The 16,559-nt window shown below is 42.0% G+C and overlaps 1 protein-coding gene across 7 annotated transcripts in view; it reads left to right on the top strand.

The window, feature by feature from the left end:
• The first annotated feature begins 1,424 nt into the window (after window positions 1-1,424).
• The window catches only part of chn1 (chimerin 1), a 60,746-nt gene continuing 45,611 nt past the window's right edge, over window positions 1,425-16,559 (top strand). For 2 of the 7 annotated variants that reach the window (XM_079519015.1, XM_079519021.1), the window contains exons 1-3: window positions 5,982-6,121; window positions 8,072-8,190; window positions 9,128-9,218. In XM_079519015.1, coding sequence (XP_079375141.1) covers window positions 9,177-9,218 — 42 coding nt within the window. In that variant the 5' untranslated portion in view covers window positions 5,982-6,121; window positions 8,072-8,190; window positions 9,128-9,176. Of the gene's footprint in view, window positions 1,495-1,945; window positions 2,140-4,688; window positions 4,717-5,981; window positions 6,122-8,071; window positions 8,191-9,127; window positions 9,219-11,164; window positions 11,233-16,559 lie in introns of those variants that run through there. The other 5 variants (XM_079519017.1, XM_079519018.1, XM_079519016.1 and 2 more) reach the window with 5 other exon arrangements.

Raw genomic sequence — 16,559 nt, forward strand, 5'->3', positions numbered from 1 at the left:
TCCAGAAGCGAGGTGCAACCACGCAGCCTGTGTTTTGGGGAAGGTCATATATTTTTAATATCGACTTACAGCTGACAAGAGGCACCAACTATATAAGTTGCACACCAACACAATGTTCTGATCTGTAACTTAGACCAGAGGCACGCCGACACCCGTTTCAGAATGCAACTCTGTCACCATCATCGGGACAAAGATGTATATTGTATTTAGCGGGGCTGTGGGGGGCAGGCGGGCTACTACAACAACATCAGCACCCCTTCTGCAAATCTTCTTCCAGAAGGAGGCCATGGGAATTCAGGCTTTGCCTACCAAGAGCTGTGCATATTTGGCGGCTGCTACCCTAACCAGACCGTCAATAATCTGTGGAAATTCAGTTCAGAGATCTTATTCTCCTGGAAGAAAGTTGAGCCCAAGGGGAAAGGCCTGGCTCAGATGTATTGGATGTGTTGTTGCATGGTGGGAGATCATATCGTTAGATTCAGAGGATACACACACACCCCCTGATGACCTGAACATCTTGAGTCCTAATCTGAAGACGTTATGCAATCAGTACTTCAGTACAGTGCAAGGCATCAGGAAGGAACTGGCAACCATGACTACCACCAAAAATGACATGAGTGTGCTCACTGCCAACAAAGAAAAAACAAAACCCCACAAAAAACGTGTGTGTTACTGTGTGTGTGTGTGTGTGTGTGTGTGTGTGTGTGTGTGTGTGCGCGCGTGTTTGCACAGTGCACTGCACACAGCGTGGGGGGTACCTTTTTTAATATTAAGACTCATAAGACTCAAGAGGCATGCTCCAAGGAAATATGGTTAGGAACCAGTGGCCGCCCTAATGCATATCAGGATCCTTGAGTTAAGTAGGTTCAGAACTCAGAATCACTGTTCTAATCTAGATGGCTCACCACACCTGGTGAGCCATCAGTGAACCCACTGAAAAGAAAGCTGAGGACAACACAAGATAACAAAACAGAGGAAAGAAGGGAAACACAATAAGATCCTCCTTCAATAATGTGAGAGAAAGCAACAGAGCTTGTAGGCCTACCAAGACTTGATTGATTGATTGATTGATTGACATTTTTATTCACAGACTAGTATGCGGAATAAAAGACATCTGCATCATACAAATAAATATTAATGCACAATGAAATGGGAAGAGACCTTTTATGACCTTTCAACAATGACTCGGGTGTTAGTGATTAACCTGATTAACACAACAGCCATTAACAGACTGACAAGCACCTATCAACATAATACCGAAATGGCGAGTGGCGACCCACGATCTTCTATCGCTACATTGAATCCTCTAGTCTAGGCTCTTTCTATTTAGGACATGATGAAAGATTGTGTGAAGCAGTGGAACCGGGCACCGCTCAGTGCTGCAGTAGGCTATATGGCCTATTTAATGTATCATGTTTGACCTGACTGCAGCCTGCAGACACAATCGTATTCAGGCTGGAGCCGCTGGACAGTATGGGCAAGATTGGGGATAAGGTTGGTTATTTCTAACTTTTCATGTTCCCAACATTATAGTGAACATCTTCACTATAATGCTCAATATTACTTTCACAAACTTACAATAAACATTGAATCAAACGCATACTATTCAAATCATGTCAAATCAATAGTACAAATGCTCATTTATCAAAAGGTACATTATGATTTAACTTAAAACAGTAGCAAATCCTCATGTCTACAGTTCACATTTCACACAAACATGTACAGTCATACTCACAGATATGATCTCTGCTTAAAAGAAAACAGAAGTATTAGTAGCTTGGAAGAACCTGGATCTGGTTACAACATGTGCTTCAAACGATAACGAGAGTCTAAAGTTTGGGCTAATATTGTAGTAATACCCCTTTAAGAGGAGGGCATAAAAGGGTGACCAGGTTGGTGGCCTTCCTTTTGGCCCTAAGCCTGCATTTGAGTGTTTGGGGAGAGACTGGGGTTATTAGGAAACGGAACCAATGTTATTACTTTTGTAATTCATTTAGGCAATATGGTGGCATATGTTTTCACAGTGGCATTCTATATCCCCTTTACAGAGTCCACTCAGTCCAGCAAGTGTGGCAGTTTATGGGGGAGCTAGAGCTGGGAGTCTGGGACACTGCCGGAATCAGTAAAGGCCAAGGGTAGGTAGGCGGATGTTTTTTTTTTAAAGAGTGTTTTTAATATCTTTGTTAGGCCTGCTCTGAGGCTAATTTATGTTCTGTGTGTCCAGAGAATAAACAAACGCCAGACTATATTCTTCTGTGTCTGCCCACCCTCAACCTACCCAGAATATAAAACATCTCCCTCTGCTGGTGATGTCATGCTCCCACCTTCCAAATCAAACAGAATGTTGGAGTAAGAACTAAAAAACATTGCATGGATGCACCTGGGACGTATCCTCAGTGATGTATCCCAAGGTCCTCTGGGTTTCGGGTCTCACAACATCGTACCCCTCACTTGGGTGACCCAGCCGGGGTGATCAAGTCCCGACTTACGTTCCAGTAGCTACCCTCGATCAGTCCCATTAGGGAAACGGTGGTGCTGCAGGCTCCACTTGCGGCTTGAATGGCCCTCCTAAAGAACTCACGTGGGTTTTTTGGGCTTCCTCCTCATGGCGGACACAGGCTGGGGCGCTAACCCACCCTGCTCACCCGGGTGCCGGTTACATTCCGGCTGTCAACCATCTCTCGGGTGGTCACCAGACTATTCCTATGCGTCACTATAAATAGAACTACTAAGAACTAAAAAATCACACCCGTGTGAAGTGAGGGGCGCTAATATATTAAAGTCTAACTCATGTTGATATGGTGATGTAATGGTGTAACGGTGCCAACACAAACATTAAACGCCATTAACAATAAAGAGACAATATGACGTAATGGTGCACATGACGTAAATTATTACGTAAAGTGTTATTTTATTCTCAAAATTACACTGAGTACTAGGTAAACTTTGTGTCCCTTAAATAAAAAAATCACACCCGTGTGAACTGAGTGGTGTAAGGTCTTATATAGACTGATCAGCTGTGGTCTGACGTAATGTCTGACGTAATGAAATCACACCTGTGTGAACTGGGTGACCATAGCAACCATGCTCATTTTTTGGTACGAACAGACAGACAGACAAACAGACAGACACGTAAACTAACAAAGCCAGTTGTAGGAGTGGTTTACACCACTCAAAAATATTTGAAAAATATCGAAAAATGTTTGGAACATTTTTTGGGATGCCTGGCTGGCAGCCAGGCACAAAAGCATTTTCAGATGGGGGGGGTTTGCGGCCACATATAATATGAAAACAAAACTTTGTCTTGCGTCTCTCCTATTGGGCTTCCCACCGTCTTTAAAGATCTTTGGCTAGGTAGGGTCGTCTTCTGATGTGATGATTTGTGACCATGAAGTTGATTCAGCTGGAGTTTTTGTCCGATGTGAGGTATTATATAAGGTAAGGTATTATATAGCCTGATCAGCTCTGATCTGACGTAATGAAATCACACCCGGATGTGATTTCACAACTGGCTTTTTTTGTGCAGAAAAAATAAGCATGGTTGCTACGGTCATCCAGTTCACCCGGGTGTGATTTAATTACGTCAGAAATTATTTTGAACATAGCAACCATGCTCATTTTTTCTGCACAAAAAAGCCAGTTGTAGGAGTGGTTTACACCACTCAAAAAAGCCAGTTGTAGGAGTGGTTTACACCACTCAAAAATTTAAAAGTAAGTTAGATTTTAGTACTAACGTAGGCATTCTTTAGTATAATTAGAGCTATGTAAAGACTGTACACATGAACCATAGCGTCTCTATTCTGGGCATGTCATAGGGTAGGCTGCCTTGGCCTCTATGAAGAACCTGGATCTGGTTACATGTGCTTCAAACAAACTGACTGCAATCAAGGCATGGGGTATTTAAGCCAACTCAAATTCAATACAGGTGTGCAACTTTAGCACAGGTGACACAAATGATATCAATTAGTAACTGCAATTGACAAATGCCAGTGAGATAACATGCATATAGCACCACCAAGTGGCAGGATGGTGGTATTAAAGTTACAGCATACTACAAACATAAGCTTTGATCCATGACACGTACTCCCCGTCTGGAGTTATAATTTACTCCACATAACTATCTACTTATGAGTTATTTGGGGACAGAAGAAGATTGAGAGATGTGTCTTGAAAAGATCCTTGTTGTCCCTGGCCTAACAACTTGCAGGTTGACCTGTCTCAGCCTCCCATATTGACTTGGAAGGGCTTTTGCAACGATTGCCATATAGGCCACCTGTTCGGTTTTGCTTGGCTGTCTTTCAGTAGAACCACATCATCATCTTTCAAGTCAGGTGGGACATGCTTCCACTGGCTTGGAAGGGTGAACATATGGATAAATTGCACCCCAGTATTCGGCACCTGTCTCCTAGGTTCCCGAAAGGGCAGGGGAGCAACCCAGCTGGTCGTGTCATCTTTGGTGAACTCTTTGTCCATGATCTCTGGGAGTCTGACATCCTCTATGGACAGATCAAGTTGATGGTCATTCTCTTTGTAACAGAACACTTTCTGGTCAAGGCCTTTGTTTGACATGGAGAGCTATGTGCATCACAGTCTGTGATGGGAGGCTCTCAGGCTTTGACAAACTGCTGGGAAGCTGAACTTCTCTTCGACCACAACATGGCTGCTACATGGAGCGAGATAGCTGGTGGTTGGCCATTATTAAGGGCATTTTCTCAGGTATTTGACCAATCTGGGAACTAAATCGTTACCAAGAAATTTCTTCACCAATATTTTTCTAAAGGTGTCTAATAACATGTACTAAAAGATTGAAATTCAACTCCCCGGGGAAATTTGAGTTATTAGCATAATATGTGACCATACCCTCAACATCCTATATAAGGCAAAAAAGTCAAAATTTCATAATTCTTTAAGTAGCATGTGACATATGAAACTAGGGGGTTTCATGATTCTGAATCCATTCCAAGCATTGGTTTTGCACAAATGTGCTGACCTCATCACATTTGTGATGACGGCTATGGCCGTTGTCCTCCCAAGGAGTGTTTTTTGTGCAAAACTAATGCTTGGAATGAATTCAGAATCATAAACTCCCTAGATTCATATGTCACATGCTACTGACATATATGCCTTATATAGGATGTTAAGGGTATGGTACAATTTACAATTTCTTGTAGCAGGGGGTGTGAGGCTGAAGCTGGGGTCGTTTCTAGCTTTAGCTTCTGTGCGTATTAAGATGACAAATGCAGAGAAAGGTGGAAAGGGCACATCGTAGTTCTCCTTGTACCGTGACCCATATGACATCCACTTGTCCTGTAAATTGTACGGCAGCTTTTCCACTATGGGATTAACACCTCTGGAGGTATCAAGTTTCAAAGGCTCCCTGTTCGTTTTCTTCAGAAACATCTCTACAGTAGCTTTGTAAAGAGAGCCTTCTCCTCTAGCCTTTCTCAGGCCATCCTCAGTCCAGCTGCAGGATATTTCACATTCACAGATTTGATCCTGCGTATTTGTTCTGAAGATTCCTTCCCAAGCCATTTCACAAGTAAGTCCAACTCTTCTCTGTCTGATAGGTCTAAGCCTGCAATGGTACCTAGGAATGACGATTTCCAGGCCCAATAGTTTTTCTGGTTTGTCGTCGAACTTGCACAGGCCTGTAGTCACCAACTGGCTCCGTGCAAGGTACTTGGCTAGATCGAATGTAGAAGCAGCAGCACCGTAAATGGCTTGCTTGGGAGCTGCACTGACTTTGGGTTGTGTATGGATAGGGCCTAAGGTACATTGGGTGAAATGAGATGTTGGAGTTGCGCGGGGATTAGCTCGCGTAGGAGTTGCGCTCTGGTTAGCTTGGGTAGGAGCTGTGCTCTGATTAGCTTGGGTAGGAATAGTGCTATAATAAGATTGGTTAGGAGCTGCATCATAACGTGATTGGGTAGAAGCTCCAAAGTAACGAGACACGGGTTGCATTGTAATGCGATTGGATAGGCGCCACATTGTGAGGAGATTGGGTAGAGGCTGCATTGATGCCTCGATCTGCAGGAGTATGGTAAAGGGAGTATACACTGAGACTCGGTGGTGGACTTGGGCTAACAGCCCGAGTGAGGTTGGTGTGAGTTGTTACTTGCAGGTAAGAATGCACCAGCTCCTGGGTTTACGTCTTGTCCATGCATAGACTGATTTTTGTCTTCTTGTGCATAGAACCTAGATCGCCTTCTCCCTGCCTGGACTGTTGATCATCTTCTCCATTGGCCTGGCTCTCAACATACATGTACATACTGTAGTCTCTGCCTTTGTACAAGCTCTAGGCTCTAGCAGCAATCCTGCTGGCGCTTGAACTGATGGATGATCTAGAGGAACCATTACTTTGAAATTCCAATTGTGCATCATTCTCACGCTGCGATACATTTGTTTGCTTAGCTTCTCTTCCCTCAGCCATTTTGAATCTATTTGAGGGAGAGGGAGATTCAGCTACCAGTGCTGTGAAGGCTTCTCCAATATGCCTGTTTAACATGCCACTTAAATCATGATCCAAAAACCTCCACTTGTAACTTCTCTTTCTTAGAGTGTGTGCTGGAGATATCTTTTCACTGTCTTGGCCTCTATGTACACGTAACTGTAGCATACATATATCCAGCGGTTAAACTCGTATTCACAAATCAAGAAAATCAATCGAGAAACAAAGAACATCTTCACTATAATGCTCAATATTACATTCACAAACTTACAATAAACATTGAATCAAACGCATACTAGTCAAATGTCAAATCAATAGTACAATATGCTCATTTATCAAAAGATACATTATGATTTTACAGTAGAAAATCCTCATGTCTACAGTTCACATTTCACACAAACATTTACAGTCATACTCATAGATATGATCTCGGTATGCTTAAAAGAAAACAGAAGTAGTTTGGAAGAACCTGGATCTGGTTATATTACTTATGTGCTTCAAACAATTAACTGACTGCAATCAAGGCATGGGGTATTTAAGCCAACTCAAATTCAATACAGGTGTGCAACTTTAGCACAGGTGACACAAATGATATGTATATAGCATATAGCACCACCAAGTGGCAGGATGGTGGTATTAAAGTTACAGCATACTACAAACATAAGTATAAAGCTTTGATCCATGACATGGGGGCTATTTGACAAAAACACCAGATCTACAAGTTCTCGTTGTGAGCGTGTATAGCTATTTTCACTGTGATGTACAATGTATAGTATAACAGGGTTTAAGTGTTTACCCAAACAGCTACACATTTGGATTTGTATCAGTGGTTTATGACATGTTCTCAAATAACAGATACCATATCATAAACCAGTAAGATGCCCTAAAGGCGAGGTCGCCCTTATTTATTTATTTTTAATTGACGTTTTCGGGCCGGGTAGGGCGTAAAATGTGTGCTAATTAGTGAGGCCAGGCCTGTTGAGAACTCTAGTTTTCGCCGGCTGCCGGGCGTGGCTGCGCTAATAACTTTGGGGTGGGCCCGTCTAGAGTTTGAATGGACACGTATCAGTCAAAAGGGAGACATGGAAGAGGAAGGACGGGTGGGGAGGGATCAACATATGGATGTCACAACAGCTGAGCTCCATATATGGAGATCTAAGGGTTTGAGGTCAGATGTAGAGTTGCTGGCCGGCTCCATATATGCAGATCTAGGTGATGATCCGGGCCTTCTCCATGTATGGCTATCCAGGGTTTGATGAGGTCAGTGTGGTGACCTACATATATGGAGACAGCCATATATGGAGCGTGTCACAAGGCGTGACGGACGGACGGACGGACGGACAGACTGACTGACAGGTTTTGCAGGTTTTCATAGTAATCTGTGACCTACAGTCTCAATAACAAATGGTTACAAAAAAATCTTTGGTTTCTATTGAATGATGTAAAACTGTTTTTTTAGTAACTGGTCTCAGAATTTTTGGAACCCTTAGTTATTAGAATATTATTTATTGATTTTAACAATTGTATGCCCTGCAAATGCCATGCTTGTGTCATGTATCTGATGATTGTCTTCTCAATAGTAAAAGTAGTAGTAATTGTATTCTCTCCTCTGTGAATTTGTAGGTCTTCATTGTTGACAATAGATGGTTTTGACAACCATGTGCTGCTGACATGTAGGAGCGCATCACTGCACACTGTCAGTGCAACGGACCAATCACCAATGTGCTTCTTATTCCACCCAGGTAGCTATTGCCCCCTCAGGATTTCGATCAGGCTGAGAACATCTAAAAAAAAACCAAGAGATGTCCGTTAGTGTCCCTGTACACAGGCTCTCATTTTCAAATAGAAATTTGACAGGCAAAAGTGTGCTTTAAAATTCTCTCAAACTTGTTTTAGAACCTGTTCATATGTAATCCACAAAAGACATTTCTCCATTTAAGCAGCGGTGAGAAAGGTATTCAATTTGTTTACTTTATATAGAAATATACTGTTACAAGTAAAAGTACGGAATTCAAAGTACTTATTGTGAAAAATGTCCCATTTCAAGTTCTCAAAATTAATGAAAATCTTTTAAAAATAGCAGATCTACAAGCTCACTAAAATCGGAAGATCGGAATCATACATACATACATACATACATACATACATACATACATACATACATACATACATATTACAGTACATACCACTGAGATTAAGACATCAGTTAGAATCAGATTCATTTTATTGTCAAGTATGAGATTCAGACAAGGACTTTTTCCTCTGCCATCTGGTGCTATGACAGGCCAGCAGGACATTAACAATGAATGTGAGACTTCTGGCAAGTGCATAACAATGTACAGTAGAGAAGTAGTGAATACCTGAGTGCCAGTCTCATAAGAGAACTATTAACCATCTGAAGTTTGCCATCTGAAGCATTCCCTTGTTTAGACATTGTATAACTTATTTTTTGATGTTAACTGAGTATATTTTGATTTGATGTTTGAATTGACAGTCAGATATACACAGTCCGAATTTAGTTGCTAAAGCTTTCACATGCTTGCATGTCCTCTCAGTGTGAGCCCAAAGGTAGGAGATTTAGTAAATAAGATTAGCATTTTGTACTCCTATTTAAGGTAATTTCCTCTTTATGTAAATAATGACGTGATAATTTATTTGTTGCTCATTATGTTTTTGCAGATGACCATTGTCCAGCAGGCAGCTGTCGGTTCAACAGTACCACCCCTTAATGTCCACCAGGAGGCGCCTCATTCATACTTTCGCCATACGTGTGAGTGTCTGCTTTCTGCCCCTGTGTGCTATGTTGATGTTTTTTTTTAAACGTTCCGTTTATTAAATTATTTTACATGTTTTCTTTTTTACATATTCAGGTACAAATTGAGAGAGACAGAGTAACGCATAACAAGAGAGAGAAAAATAAATAACACACGCATGAAAAAAACAAATCAAGACAACCAAACGAAACAAGGAAATAACTAGAAAAAGTGCCCTTCTGGGCACAGGTCTCCACCAGGAGGATAGGACTGTGTGAGATGTTTGGCAAAATGTTTAGGAGTAATATAAACATGTTTGCCTTTGATGGCAATTGGATGATTTGAGGCATTTTGCAAAATGTGTTTTGCAAAAATCAACCTGTTGGTGGCGCTATAACAGGCCAATGAGAAAAGGGTGGGATATATTCCTCAGCCTAGTAAGAAAATGTGCGAAAGATTTCACGTTAATTGCATGCTGCGTTCATGATTTGAGGCTTTTGTTCAAAACGGGGCAATCTTGCAAACTGTGAAAGCCAATTATAGCCAATTAGGATGGAATATGAAATATCGGACAGATCCGACTTGAGCACATGAACATAGAGATACTGTGTAACGATTTGTGAGATTTTTTGACAGAATCTGGAGGAGTAATATCAAAATATGTGTTTTACAAAAGTCGGCCACCTGGTGGCGCTATAAAAAGCAGATGCGGAAAATGCAGGTCAAAGGTTTGTCCTTGGCCTCTAGGGAGTGTGCATACAACGTTTCACGCAGATCGGTGCAGTTTTAGGTAAAGAATGTGAAAAGCTGCCTCATGGTCGCGCTTCAACAGGCCGTTCTGGAAAATGCGGGGCAGAGGTTCATCGTTGGCATCCAGGGAGTGTGTGTGCAAAGTTTGGCATCGACCGGGTATCTGTCTAGAGACCAGCACGATTAGCTGATCATCAGCCAGATAAGAATTGTAAATGTTAATATGTAGGTCACACATTGCTTGTGTGTTGTGAATAACAACTCGCTTTCCCCCAATCCATTTTTTTAAAGCAGGAGTTCATCCACTTGCTTTGTGTTTATGAGAAATCTAGAGACACTAGTTGTTTTCTTCTTTTCCACTAAATTATGTTTTTTTTTCTTGTTTAAGACCCCAAGGTAATGGTTTTGAATTATTCAGCCAGTAATGATTTTATACTCATTTGACGATGCTTCTGTGAGTAAATGCAGAGAGCATCTATGCCTATGGCGTTTGTCATGAGAGCTTTGGAACGTGTAGGGAACCTCTATAAATTCAATGTGTTAAACGTTTGTCACGTGCACGACTGCACGCAGCAGGTAGTAACGTTTTTCTATTTTGAACTTCCCCTGTGTGGATACTAGATAACAATACAAAATAAAATGAAATACAAATATATATACAAGTCATTATAACATTTGCAAATAGCAAAATAACATCTGTAAAATAGCAAGTAATCCCATAGTCAGTCAGTCAGTCTCTCTCTCTCTCTCTCTCTCTCTCTCTCTGACAGAGAGATACTTGTAGAGTAGTGGCTGCAGTAGTAGTGGAAAGAAAATGTAGTTTGCTGAATGTGCATAATGTGCATTCACAATGATTAACCAATTACTTGCTAAATACTTGATTGATTGACAGTTTTCCCAAAGTGTCATATTGTGAGGCATTGTGAGCTTGTAGATCTGCTATCTTCGCTGAATGTTGGCCTATTATGATGGGCCCAGAATATGGGCCCATCCTTCATGTGGAGGAAATATACAGTAGTAGTTCAGTACATCCTTCGATCTGTGAGACAAATAAACAAAGCGACTGATTTGAAATGTATATTTAAGTCTGACACACTCTGTATAAGGAACTATATATATATATATATATATATATATATATATATATATATATATAGAGCTAGCGCAAAATAATGCTTTCTCTCTTTGCCCTGCCCTGTGACTAAATGAATAGGATAATAATGCAGGGCTGATGTGCTGACAGGGAAGCTGTTCCTTCCTGCTGTTTCCATAATTCGACAGGTATGCCTTGGCCCATAGCCGTCTGCCTCAGCAGATTGGCCGCTCACTTAATTAGGCAGGGATTAAGAGCCAAGCGGCCTTCTCGTTTACGTGAATTGTATTCTAAATACAAAGTGGGTAGCTCCTTGCTGAAGGGGGAGTCAAGTTTACATTTAAAATGTATGTGGGTTGCAAAAACTAAAGATGCTTCAGGCCTTAATATTGAGCTTTTTATATCATGAATCCTTATTCTCCCAGGAGAGAGTGCTGTTTTTGAGCACAGACTTTAACCCCTTTTATCCAGAGAGACCCAGATGAAACGACTTGATTTGCATTTATTTCAGATTATGTAAATACACTGGTTATGTCCCAAACCAAACCTTCAGTGTAAAACACAATGCACCCTGCCTGCAGCACCCTGCAATGGTAGCCTCCATTGTCATTCAGATTTGCATGAATAATGTACGTCTTTCATATGTGGTCAACCTTTTTATTGGAAGTCCTGATGAGATACGAGCTGTTTCCACCGCACACATAGTGATAATAGTTAATTAGTTTCAGTTGGGAAGCAGCAAATACTATCATAGTCAGTCTGTTTGCTTTCACTCTTGATTGGAGGGCGACTGGGCCTGGCATCTGCCTTTGTTTTCACCAGGGACGTGCATGTATTTAATAATATGTTACCCGGGGTGTATCAGTTCAGCCATCGTCAAGCAGACCAATGGAGGCCATCCCCACTGGGCATGTGCACGTGCATGGACTGAACCCAACCCTCCCAGGTCCTCCCCTGGGTATCAAGCCCCCCCCCCTGATGCGTCTGGAGATGGAACTCCTCCGTTAATGTCTATAATGAGATTAGCATGCATGGCGCATGCACTGGTTTTACTCATAGCAGCGTTGTGGGTCTGCTATACATCTGTGTTACGGCTACTGTGTCGCCTAAACTTTTCTTTTTAACGGTCTGTTTATTAAAGTTTAGAGCCAGAGCCTGCACATTTTGAAAGGCAGCCCGGGATCCTAGCGGTCCCGGCACCTAGGCTGGTAAAAACCTTGCCGTGGGTCCGAGTCCCGATCCCGACGACCTTTGCTGTGCGTCTTCTCCCACATCTCTCTCCCCGTTTCCCACTGTACCTACTGTACATCTATCAAAAAGGCCAAAAACATATCTTTAAACTAAGAGCTTTAGACAAAACAATGTTTCAAAGAAAATGCAAAATGGTACAAAATCTAGTCTGGCACAAATGGTCAGGGCCAGTGGTGTACCATTATACACTTGACTATACACAGTATGGTCCTCATTCACAACGGCGTTTACGCTCATACCGTTACGTAACGTGAGCGGAGCGTGAGCGGACAGGCATTTACGTGGATTCCCACATTACGTGGGAATTCATGAACTTCAACGTGAACTTGACGGTGACGTCGGATGGTCGGAATCTCCGCTAAAAGCTGCGCCAGCTCAGAGGGTCGTGTACTGCTTGCGTAGATTTATTCAGAAGGCTTTAGTCTTCATTCTGAATCAATTAAAAGTCCCCAAATCTCAGATAAAATATGTAGGAATGTGTCCAAAACATTGGTCAGCACATAAAAAAATGATAGCTTATATAAAAGCCAAGTATCACTTGGATGCCTAAATGCATGCATTCTAGAGGCAGGTTAGCCTAGAGTCCCATACAGAAACTGCCCCTGCAAACCCGACACCTTTTTATTTATTTATTAGGATATTTCTAGCATGCGCGATTGCGCTGCACTTGACAGCTTTCTACTCGCAGTGCAACGCGTTGTGAGCTTGTAGATCGGCTCTCGCGGACTCGCGCTGCATGTTAAAAAAGAACATACACTTATCTGCATTCTGCACTGTACGAATTCATTGGAAAATGAATATAACGGTGCGGTGAGCCCGGCCCGGACAGAACAGATTATTTCTATGGTTCACAGACATGCCGGTCTGACAGACAGACAGCAGTCACAAGGGCTAATTAGCCCTATAAAAAAATAGAAGTCCACATTATTGCATCAGCGCGTGCAATTCGACCAGTCATAGTTTTAAGCCAGTGCACCTTAATTAATTATAATATGGGGAATTTATAGCTAGGCTGTAGGCTACTACATTGATGAGATCAATCAAGTTTGGTGCCAAATGTCCCGCGAAATTCGCGAATCATTTTAATATGACGACATCATCATAAATGAACCTGCACTTAGATCTGACAAAGAGGAGGCTACCCGCCGTATATGGTTGAAATTTTAAATAGCTATAGGCCTATGCCTACGTGTCCATGATCAGAACAAATCCATTCTCCACATGGCATTCAGACAGATGACAGTGAGATGATATTAATCTATTCCCCGCATGAATCAATGCAGCTCTGATAAAAATATCGGATATATGTTTTACCTCTGCAAAGGTGTGAGTGAGCAATTGTTTAATAGAAAAGAAAAGGCTTTATAATATAATTGCCAAGTATACGCTTACGCTAGCTTGCTGCCTTGGTCCCGAACTTAAATAAATAAATGGCCAAGCTGCATTTTATACCGTAAGTCAGCTTGACATTGCTGCAGCGGTGCGGAGCAGCGTTCACCGTTTTGTAAGCTTGGGAAAATGATTTATATAGTTTAATGGTAGGCTATAGACAATATAAAGAATCACGCACAAATGTAATGGTATATGGATGTAAAAAAAGAGACTGCAGGTGGTGGTCGTCGCTCCGGCGCTTGACATGGTCAGATCATTTTCTTTTAATTTCCTAATATAGCCTAATTTCTTTCCAGCAATCATTTTTATTTTAATTTGTGAAGCCACTATACTGGAAAATATCATTATTTTGTTGCATTCCGTCAGGAGGACCTCTATTTCGTTTGAGCTGTAAGGCCTATAGTTCTTTTTTGTTTTTTTTACTGCTGTCTGCTGAGTCATGCTTGACGCCTTTTATGGTGTGAAATGGGGCGTGGATCAATGCAAATTAAGTTATCCGCTGATTTTCCGATCATTTGGCACCCGCTCGCATTCACCTGCGTACCTCACAACATACACCTGCGTACCTGTGGTACACACCGCTCTTTGAATTGCACGGCAAAACAACGTTGCGTGATCGGACGGAATTTCCCGCATCAGTTTACGCTTCCGTTCCGCTTCCGTTACACTCTTGCGTATTTCTCCTTTGTGAATGAGGACCTATATGTAGTATGTTGTGCCAAGGTTTTTGGAGAAAAAAAGCATAGGCTACCGTCTGCTAATCATTTCATCCACTGACCACGTGCAAGCGTATAGCCTATACGTCAAGGCAGTCATAGACCATTTTTGCGTGACTGTCCTCGCACAAAGGCTGAAACCCCCCAAAAGCAGGAGAAATGCCGCCGCAGGAATCGTGCAGGAGAAATGGTCAAATAAAAGGATTCTCCTGCTAAATGCAGGAGGGTTGGCAAAATTGGCAGGTATGCTATATGCTGAGTTGCATTATGATCCAAGGAATGCATGCAGGGGGGAAAAGATTTTGATTGTCTTATGGGTCAAGATTTGTAGGTCAAAATGTAAAGGGGGCTGTTATAGCGATTTGAATTGAAAAATGTGTGACAGAGCTTCCAAGTCTTTGGCCTACTGGGAGTGTGCATGCAAAGTTTCATGCCAATCGGTTTCATGGACGGACACACGGATGGACAGGGTCGAAAACGTAGTCCCTGGCTTGGCATAGACTCATATTCACTAAAATACTGTAAACTGGTCTTACCTCATGTACTACTACGTAAGTAAGTAAGCTGTGCCGAGCCATGAGGCTCATAGGGCAGGAGCCTATCTCCTGTTTCTGTAGCGTGAGGCACCTTGATGTACACGTGACGCTAGTATGTCGTAGGGCTTTAAGCAACTAGTTGACCTCATTGGTTTTGACTAGTTGATAAGAAAAAAAGTAAAAGGCGTGTTTTTTCCTCCCGTTTTTGTAGGCCTCAAGATCAGATAGATTATAGTCACCAATGTACACCGTTTTTAAATGTACAAATATTCAATTAAAACGTTTTTTTTTTTTTTACATAATAGGTAGTTAAACAACTAGTCGACTAGGCAACTAGTAAAAATCACTAGAAGTGAAAGCCCTAGTATGTCGCAGGGACTTACCCCAAATCCAACCCTTGATGCTGAGTGCCAAGCAGGGAGGCACTGGGTCCCATTTTTAGAGTCTCTGGTATGACCCGGCCGGGGATCGAACCCCGACCTCCCAGTCGGGTCCGGGGATCGAACCCCGACCTCCCAGTCTCAAGGTGGACACTCTTAACCACAAGGCCACTGAGCTGGTCAATGTATTACTGATTGTAGCTTAAAGGGATAGTTCACAATTTTTGAACTTAAGTTGTATGAAATACTTGCCATTAATATATTGGTTGCAACTGTATTAATTGATTGCCCGAGTCCTGTGGTGGGAGTTTTGGTGAATATTAAGTAGTTTCGGACGGTCAATTTGTGGGGGGCACTGGGGCCACGCATTAATAGTAAATTAATCCACAAAACTAGTGTCATTTGTATTGTTGACCTATTTCTAAAATATTAGCGCAACTTTCGCTCAACTTTGACCCCTCTATCACATGGAACTATTTTTGGGCGTAGTGATATGGACACAACAAACATAGTTCTGTGTGATAGAAGGGTAAAAAATGAACGAAAGTTGCACTATATGGTAGAAATAGGTCAACAATACAAATGACGCTAGTTTTGTGAATTAATTTACTTTTAATGCGTGGCCCCCTGTGCCCCCCCACAAAATTACCGGAACTACTTAATATTTCACCAAAACCAGAGCAACCATTGCAAGTATTTCATACAGCTTAATGTATGTCAATTAAAGCAAATGAATCAATGCTACCCTCAACGCCATTGCCGTAGATCAATGGCAATTGCGCTTTTATAGAGCTTTCGATTGATCGAGTCATAATGCTACTCATGTTAGCATCGGGTTGCTAGCTGTTGTTGTCATAACACTGGGTCGCGCCATCTTCGATCGTCGTCACCATAAACACCCATTCTATCTGTTTCTTTCAATCGCCTGTATATCCTATTCCTTGTCCCAGATGGCATTTTTGGTCAAAACAAGGTTTATTCCACGGCAGGGAGCCGACGCTGTGAAGCATTCCACTGCGCTCCGTTTGATACACAGGACCTGACCACGCATCGTCCAACTTCCTAGTTTATGATCAACACTGGAAGTCTGGAAATGTGGCTTTTCAAAATAAGAGCTGAACTGGGAAAAATGCTGGCGTGAATTATATAATTTGTCAATAAATGCTAGCGCTGTAAGTGTTTAGCCTGGCTAATAAGCCAGACCGAATCAGCCGTTGGCAAAAAAAAATTGCCTGCCGGC

Source organism: Electrona antarctica (genome assembly GCF_951216825.1).
Source record: "Electrona antarctica genome assembly, chromosome: 13".
Lineage (NCBI taxonomy): Eukaryota > Metazoa > Chordata > Actinopteri > Myctophiformes > Myctophidae > Electrona > Electrona antarctica.